General features: G+C 42.2%; 1 protein-coding gene across 1 annotated transcript in view; it reads left to right on the top strand.

Annotated features, from left to right (window-relative positions):
- The window catches only part of ZC4H2 (zinc finger C4H2-type containing), a 50,905-nt gene extending 44,098 nt beyond the window's left edge, over positions 1-6,807 (top strand). Inside the window, exons 2-5 of the mRNA XM_028126578.2 lie at positions 1,083-1,254; positions 3,024-3,196; positions 4,046-4,208; positions 5,321-6,807. Coding sequence (XP_027982379.1) covers positions 1,083-1,254; positions 3,024-3,196; positions 4,046-4,208; positions 5,321-5,434 — 622 coding nt within the window. The 3' untranslated portion in view covers positions 5,435-6,807. The remainder of the gene's footprint in view (positions 1-1,082; positions 1,255-3,023; positions 3,197-4,045; positions 4,209-5,320) is intronic.
- The last annotated feature ends 2,522 nt before the right edge of the window (positions 6,808-9,329 follow it).

The following is a 9,329-nucleotide window of genomic DNA, read 5'->3' on the forward strand; positions in this document are numbered from 1 at the left end:
GTACCTGAAAACCAGAGAGTACAGAAAGCCAATGGGAGGACAACAATGTGCTCTAGAGGGCCTCCTTCCAAAGCTTTATGGCTCTTTCATTTAGGCAGGCTTCAGATGGACGTAAAGGTCTTTGGAACTGTGCCAGTATATTTTGTGCATGTAAATTTTGAAAAATGCAACCTAAGTGTATATACTTTTTCATTGAGTATCATATCTTCAACATTTTCCATGTCACAAGTCTTCATAGTGATTCCTTTTAATGGCTTCCTAAATATTGCAATTTTGCTCATAGTCCAGAATGAACATTCCTGTGTGTTAACTTTTTGTTTCCCTTAATTATGTCCTTAGAATAAATTCACAGGTGTGAGATTACTGAACCAGAGAGTATACAACTGGGATTTAACAGCCAGATGCAGGTTTTATTTTTTAGGAAAAGAAATAAGCTATAGTTCTTCCATTACTCTTCCTCTTCTGGAACCAAAGAGTGGACTCTGTAGAGCTGTGCTGTCCAATTAACCACATGTGATGGTTTAAAGTCAAATTAATTAAAATTATTAAAAAATCATAATTCATTTCTTCAGCTGCATTAGCCACATTTCAACTACCCAGGAGCTACATGTGCCTAGTGTATGGGAAAGTATAGGTATAGAAAATTTCCATCATTGTAGAAAATTTAATGGACAGTGCTCCTTTAAGAGTTTCTCAAAGGTCGTGGTTGGCATCTTGGGTGGGAATTATTTGTGGTGTGGGACTTTCCTGTGCATTGAGAGGCTATTTAGCATCTCTGACCCATGTCCACTACATACCAATAGTGCTCTCTCTTGAATCAGTCTAATAGCAAAAACCTCCACATTTGCAAATGTCCCATAAGGAAATAAAATTATCCCCTTTTGATACCCACTGAGCTTCAATCTTAGAATAAAGGATCTTCTACTTTTTGGGGGATGGCTTCAGGTTAGATCTGCCTGGAGAAAGAAAAGCTTTGAAAGATGGCTAGAAAAATAGCCTTGGCTCAGAGCCTAAATCTGTACTCCATTCCCAATTTCCTCCCTTTTCCTGCTGGTCTGTGTCTTGTTTTTTCGTAATTGTAGGAACAAGACCCTGCAGATGGAGAAGATCAAGGCACGTTTGAAAGCTGAGTTTGAGGCCCTTGAATCAGAGGAGAGGCACCTGAAGGAATACAAGCAGGAGATGGATCTGCTGCTACAGGAGAAGATGGCCCATGTGGAGGAACTCCGACTGATCCATGCTGATATCAATGTGGTACGTAGCTGGCTTCCCAAAGCCTACCTATGGGCCCTTTGAGGACTAGACAGTAGTAAGTACTGTGGCCTCTCTTGAGATGTGGCTGTGGCCAACTTGGGGAAGTAAGCATCAGGCTGTTGTGGAATGGAAGAATCCAAGAGTTCTGAGATCTAGCTCTGGCACTGTCACTGATTGACTGTATATCACTGGACAAGCCCTTTTTTCTCCTGGGCCTCATTTTCTCTCTCTTTACTATGACAGGGATTCAGTCACTTCTAAGATCTCTTTCAGCACTGATGTGCTCTCATCCTGGGAGTCTGGGAGTTGAGAACTAGCCTTGGGGTAAAGCAGAGCAGACAGCTGCCTCTGGGGTCTAGCTCAAAGGGCTCCAAAACTTCCAAGTAGGCTAAACAATCCCTGCCAGCCTACTAAAGTGTAGCTCCCTTATTAGAGTCTCTCTTTTGGAGATACTTGGAACAGGGGAAATGAACTGCCTGCTAAGTTGATAAGTTCCCCAATTTTGGGAGTTATTCAAGGAGAGCCTGAATGATCACCTGTCTGGGCTGCAGTATTGATGCACCAGGAGGAAAGCTGGAGGTGCTGACTTACAAAGTCCTTTCCAATCCTTAGAGCCCAGGACAATGAGAAACATTTTTTTAAAAATTACATTTGAAGGAGTTGTTTCTATTTTTGGAAAACTCATTTCTATGACAATACTTATTTCTTGATATTGCCAAGCCTAGGATCTTAAAAGGAATAGGAATGTGATTTGGACAGTAGGTACTTGGCATTTTTTGTGTCATAAGATCACAGGATTCCAGGGTTTCATGAGCTGCTCCCTGCTAACAAAGGATACAAAGCCAATACAAATAACAAAATATTAGCCACAGAGGGACTGAGAATCTAAACCAGTGGATGTCTAACTTAAACTTGAATCAAAGTCAGCTGAAGAGGTTCTTAAAACATAGATTATTGGACTCTACACCAGAATTTCTGATTTTTATATGTCTGGGGCCATGCCTGAGAATTTGCATTCCTAATGAGTTTCCAGGTGATGCTAATGCTGCTGATCTGGTGACTACATTTTGAAAACCACTGATCTAAGAGAAAAGCCACCAGCCTTGGAAGCTTAAGCCCTGAGTCTTTGTCTATGCTTTGCCCCTAAGAAGTATTTCTCTGGGGAAGTTTCTTTTTTTTTAAGATTTTATTTATTTATTTGAGAGAGAGAGAGAGAGCACATGAAAGGGGGAGGGTCAGAGGGAGAAGCAGACTCCCTGCTGAGCAGGGAGCCTGATGCGGGACTCAATCCTGGGACTCCAGGATCATGACCTGAGCCGAAGGCAGTCGCTTAACCAACTGAGCCACCCAGATTCCCCTCTCTGGGGAAGTTTCTTAAGTTTCTTCTTTCTGAGTCTCAGTTCTCTGATCTGTAAAATGGTGGGATGGACTAAATGAACTCTAAGGGCCATTCTAGCTTTAAGGTGCTATATTTGAATAATAACTACCATTTATTGAACCTTTACTCTGTGGTAGCCCTTGTACTGAGAGCTTTATATGAATTCAATCACTGAATCTTCATAAGATTATATGAGGTAGGAACTATTACCATCACCATTATAAAGATGAAAAAAAAAACTGAGGCTTGACAAGAGTCACATAGAATACATGGTGAATGAAGGACTTGACCATAGATTGGTCTGGATCTGGAGCCTGGGTTATTTTATCCACTTATCTTTGCAGAGAATGATGGTGTCTTTTCTCTGTACCTACCTCACTCTGTGTTCCAGATGGAAAACACCATCAAACAATCTGAGAATGACTTAAATAAGTTGCTAGAGTCTACCCGGCGGCTACATGATGAGTATAAGCCACTGAAGGAACATGTGGATGCCCTACGTATGACTCTAGGCCTGCAGAGGCTCCCTGACCTATGTGAAGAGGAGGAGAAGCTCTCCTTGGAGTAAGCTGCCTATTCCCTGTCCCTGCAACATACACACAACATACACAACACACACACACATACAGAGGCACATATACACACATAAAGCCTGGTTTAAAAGTCATAGTACCCAGTCCTAGCTTCAGGCCTGTCAGTAACTGACTCATTGTATGACTTTGGGCAAGTCTCTGTGTATCAAAATAAGGATGGTTAGACTAGTATTACCAGGTAGTTTTTAAATTTTTCTGCAATTTTGATAACATAAGACTGTGTCTATGACTCTGTGTGTGTGAGTGAGTGTGAGTGAGACTCTTAAAAGGTCACTTCCCAAGTCAAGGTCTAGCAGGGGTATCTAGAAACCTTTGAAAAGATAGCAGGCTGGGCTTTCATGGTCTCCAGGGCCTAGCCTGGAACTTCATCTTAAGACCCAGAATTAAGAACTACACTCACCTTACAGAGAGAGTTCAGTTCAGTAGAAGGAAACACACTTCCTTAAAGTAGAGCAAGTTGCCTGTGGAAGTGGTGAGCTTCATATTCCTAGAAGTATGTCAACAGAGGCCTGAGGACACTTAATGGGAATATTGCAAGGGTACATGGGATGAACAGCAGGCAAATGCCCTTTAAGGACTTGCTAGCCCTGGGAGTCTTGATTTTCTGGATGTGTCAGAGCCAAGGAGGAGGAGGATTACCCTTCCCAGCAGACAATGGCCCAGGTACCCAAGGAGAAGAATCTTGTGCTGGGGAGGGTGCAGGAACTTTCTATAGTGAGCCACAGCCCAACCCCTTTGGTCCTGTGTCATGGAGTCTTTAAGAGGGGCAAGGTTCTCCTTGCTTTCAGAATGATCCAGCTAATGTCTTTCATCTCCAAAGTTACTTTGAGAAGCAGAAAGCAGAGTGGCAGACGGAGCCTCAGGAGCCCCCCATCCCTGAGTCTCTGGCCGCTGCAGCTGCTGCTGCCCAGCAACTCCAAGTGGCTAGAAAGCAGGACACTCGGCAGACAGCCACCTTTAGGCAGCAGCCCCCACCTATGAAGGTAAGTGAGCTGGGTAAGGGTTGTGGAGGAAGCAAGGTATCTTCAAGCAGCCCCATGGAAGGCTAGGACTGGGGCTTTGTAGTTACTTATCTGGTGCCTTTCTAAAACAGACTTTGCTTGGGACACAGAGGAAGTGTTAGTGTATATGTGCTATAGCAGACCAGCTGATTTTATTGTTTTATATTCCCCGAGGGGCTACAATGCAGGAAGGTTGGCAGCTTCTGCTAAAGCATAATTTTAAAAAGTTAGAGACAAGACTTGTGCAAATATATAGTGAGCATGTGTTGTTAATGAGGGAGTCAGCAGGATTACAAAACTGGTTCCAAAAGCACTTGAGAAACAGGTAACTATATAGTAAGAAAAGGAAAGGAATGCTGAAATAAGTTTGCAAAATTAAATACAGAACTGGTTGATGTCCTACAGGGCAATAAACTGTAACCTTTGTGATTATCTTTTCTTTGGAACAGAAATAATCTGCATCTCTACTGGGCAACAACCATTTGTAGCTTATTAGCATAAATCACAGTGTGGGTCCTAATCAATAGTAAATAGTCAAACAAAGGGACATTCTCTTAGAGCAGGGGTCAGCAAACTAGAACGCACAGGCCAAGTCTGACTTGCTTGTAAATAAAGTTTTACTGGTATACACACATGCTTTTTTGTTTATGTATTATCTGTAACTTCTTCCATGTAGAACAATTATAGTTGAGTAGTTGCAACTAACACCATGTAACCTGAAAAGTCTAAAATATTTACTCTTTTGGCATTTGTAGAGAAAGTTTACTGATACCTATCCTAAAGAATTAAATAATCCTTAATAGAGCCTGTTGGACTATGTTCCAATATAATGTTAAAATGATATGTAATTCTCATTTTGCCTTATTTCCAAATTCTGGATATTTTTCCTCAATAACCCTCTTTGACCCTCATCCCCTTATAGCCTTTACTTCCCTTACATCTGGCACTGATCTCTCTACTTGTTGAGAAGTACTAGTAACCTCTTCCTGTTGAGAAATCACAATTGCTTTCTGGACCCTTGGGGATCAGAAGGCTGAACCATAGGCTAGAAGAATCTGATCACTAACTTTCTTTGTCCTGTGTCCTCCCACCAGGCCTGCTTATCATGTCATCAGCAAATTCATCGGAATGCACCTATATGTCCTCTGTGCAAAGCCAAGAGTCGGTCCCGGAACCCCAAAAAGCCAAAACGGAAGCAGGATGAATGAAGAGATGGAGAACACATGGAGCTCTGCTACTCATAACCTCTCCCCTTGGCCAGAGTGATTAATGTCCTGATTTGAAACCACCCTACCCCACCTCTACTGAGTTTCCTATTTAATGTGATGGAAGCACAACCCCTCTCACTTTGCTCTTATTTCTTTCTTCTCTTGGGGTTTCTGACTTAAGAAGAGATATGGTTCAGGTGCTAATGACAGTGTATCCGATGATCCCTTCTCTCCCACCCACATTTCAACCCCTGCCCTTGTTTGAAGCTGAAGAAAGGGCAGAAGGCCCAGATGTGATTCTCTGCCTCTTGTGTCTAATGCCTGGGGCCTAAGGGCTGAGGGCTAGAGGAGGCCCTTGTTTCAGGTGAAAGCTCCAGTGTGCCCCCTCCCTGTACTTTTGCCTTAGGCTCTGAAGGGACAACAGTCTTCTTGCTGGACTTTCCAGTAAACTTGGTGTATATATCTTCCCCACGTGCCCCTTAATTTCATCTCATCTAAGCAAGGGCCAGAGGTAAGTTGGACAAGCCCTCCTTTTCATCTTCATTTGGGAGGCCTGGCTGTTATTATGGAGTTCACTCCCATGCCAATCTCCCAGATATGCTAAAGTTCTCAGGTACAGGTTGTGTGTCTAGAGATCCTGAGACCTGCAGGCCTTTCCCATAACTCTCATTTTTCAAATCAGTGGCAGAAGTTCCCCACAGTGAAATCAGAGAGCCACACCCAGTCCGCAAATCCTAAATAACTTGCTGCCTAAATCATTGGGCTCTACTGTAGGGGCTAACCTTAGGATGAGAGGAGCCCCAGGCTGACATCTGTGTTGCCAAGTGTCCAAAACTATTTTTGTTCCAAACCATTATTCTGGCACTTACTCAATGATATTTCTTAGGGGTTAGAGGCATGAGTTGAGAGTCAAGTGAATGCCAACCATTTTACATATGTAAGAGTGTGGACTTCCCCTCCATTCATCTCTCCCTCTCTTGGGTCCGCCCTCTTCTATAAGGTAGCCTCAGCTCAGGTCAGCTGCTAGCCACCCCCTTTCCTATAGATTCTGTTGATGGCCTTCCTTTAGAGAAGAAAAGGCACTGGATTCCCCAGGCCCTCCTCTCTACCCTCATACTCTCTACCCTCCTCTCTACCAAAATCAGATCTCTAGTCAAGTCACTCTTAGACTTAAAGGACAGAGATGGGGGTTGGCTTTAGATCCAAGTCTCAGTCCCTGGCTGGGGAAAGGGGATATTTTCCCTTCTTTTCTTAACTGTAGTTTTAATTTGCCACAGTGTTTTTTATTCACAATATAAAAAGTTCCTCTGCTCTTTGAAAGTGAGAGTGTTATGTCTGTACAAATTCTTTTAAATAAACATTTGTTCACTGGAGTGAATGCTGATGAGTGCCTATAAGTACCAAGTAATAGAAAAGATATAGTGATTTTTCCCCTCCTGGGTAGCTCTTCACTTTAATTCACTCAACCCTACAAATGAGGAAACCAAACATACCAGTGCACAGTAATTTATTATTATTATAATTGCCATTTATTCAGTAATTACTCTGTGCCAGGTCTCTGCAAGATGCTTTATGTACATGATTGTATTTGATTTTCAAAACAATCTTTTAAGCTAAGTATTTTTATTACATTTTCCAAAAAGGTAAAACAAAGCTCAGAGAAATTAAATAACTTTCCCAGAGTTAAATAACTGGTAAGAGAAATTTCAAGATTTGAATCCAGATTTGGTTCTTGAGCCCATTTTTTTCTACTTTTCTCTATAATCATTTTTTTTCTTTAAGCCTTTCTCCCTTTTGGGATGGTTTAATGATGGAGTAGTTGAAGTAACTCTAAACTAGAAATTAGGGACTAGGAATCCAGTGAGTGTTGCAGGAATACAAAGGCCTAGTTCCCTATAGAAATACAATAGGGAACAACAGTGAAAGACCATCCTAGTTTCAGAGCTCTCTATAGGGTGGACTGAGGTTTCCATTAAGACTGCACTGCAGTTCATCAGCACCCTCTGCTCAACCCTGCCTCCTCTAATGCTTCTCCTCTACAAGTGTTAATCCCAAGACCTTCCTAGTTAACATCCTGTACATTAAATAGTCCCAGTGCTTCCCAGTAACCCAATAGCTGACAAAAATACCTCTGTGCCTCAGTGTCCTCATCTGGAAAATGGGGAAAATAATAATACCTTCTTCTGAGGCTATTGTAAGTAATGCTAGGTACACAGTAAGCACTCAGTAAGTGTAAATTTCCTTCAAGTAGATTGAATGACTGGTCAAAGAAATACTATTTTTCTTACCTGACATTACTTCATTACCCGAGACTTTGTTCATCTACAAGCCTGCTTTTGAGGTGGCCCAGGCTAACTGTGGGCAAAGGGAGGACACTCAGCTATGTGACTTAGGGTACATCTTAATCTGTATAGGCCTCAGTAGGTCCCTGTAAGTATATGAGGAGTGGTTATTGCTCTGCATCCTTGCACACTGGAGGTCAGATTTGTCAATTCTAAATGTCAGTTGTAGCACCACTAACTAGATCAGCCATTTCCCAGAGACACTTCTGAATGGGAAGGAACAGTCATGTGTTGAGCACCTACACCTGCTAACCACTGGGTGGGGTGCTACTACCTCATTTAGTTTCTTTGGTTCATTTATCTATTGTTGTGAAACAAACCACCCCAAAACTTAGTGGCTTAAAACAACAATTTATTTGCTCATGACCTGCAATTTGTACAAGACTTGCTGGGAATAGCTTATCTACATTCCATGTGGTGTTGCCTCAGACAGCTTGGCAAGGAGGATCCATGATGTCTGCACTCTCATATCTGGCACCTCAGCTGGGCTGCCTGGGCTTCCCACCTCCTTTGTTAGTATTTTATCCTCCACAGCCTCTCCTCCACTTGCCCTCTCATCTCAGTAGAGTAGTCAGATATTTTTTACATGATGACAGGCTTCCAAAGGATAAAAAACAAAGCCTTTTGTGGCATAAGACCAGGAGTGATATAGCAACACTGCTGCTGTACTCTATTGGTCTAAACAAGTCACACAGTTAGCCCAAATTTAAGAAGTGGAGAATATCCTAATGGGAAGGGCTACATGCTTGTCAGAGATGGGAGGAATTGTTGGCCATATTTGCAGACGATCTACCACATTTTCCAACAACCTTGCAAGGAAGGTGTTATTTGTGCCTATTTTATAAATGATAAAACTGGCTCAAAGAGTTAAAGTAATTGCCCAACAACTAAGAAAAAGGTGCAGCCAGGAGTCAGACCCAGGTCCCTTTTCCTCTAAGGCTGTGTTCCTTCTGCCTAACTACACTGCTGGCAGGAAGTCTGAGACCTGCTTAAAGGAAAAGAAGGAAAGAGAAGGAATAAAAACAGAGTGAAATAAGACAATGGGGATGTACAAGTTTGGAGACATCTGAGTGGCTCAATCGGTTAAGTGTCTGCCTTTGGCTCAGGTCATGATCCCAGAGTCCTGAGATTAAGTACCAAATCAGACTCCCTGCTCCCTCTGCACTTCCCCCCTGCTCATGATCTCTCTCTCTCTTTCTCACTCTCAGATAAATAAACAAAATCTTTTTTAAAAAGGAGAAAAAAGAAAAGATTGAGGAGGAGGAGAGTAAAGGAAGTTAACTGCACTGGTAAAATCATTTACACTTCAACACCTTTTCAATATTCTCATTTGATGCTTATGTTAATACCCTGTACTGTTAGTACTGCATGTATTATTATCATCCACATTTTAAAGATGAGACCCAGAGAGGGGAACTGACTTCATCAAAGGCACAAAGCAAGTTAAGAGCAACTAGAGCCATAACTAGAACTCACGTCTTCCAATCTTGGAATGACCCAGTCTTGGGACCTCTTTACATTTTTGACACAGTGGGGATGAATTTATTTTTAAT

Source organism: Eumetopias jubatus, unplaced genomic scaffold, assembly GCF_037043125.1.
Source record: "Eumetopias jubatus isolate StellerSeaLion01/CBP00866 unplaced genomic scaffold, mEumJub1_p1.0 scaffold_11, whole genome shotgun sequence".
In the NCBI taxonomy this organism is placed as follows: Eukaryota; Metazoa; Chordata; class Mammalia; order Carnivora; family Otariidae; genus Eumetopias; species Eumetopias jubatus.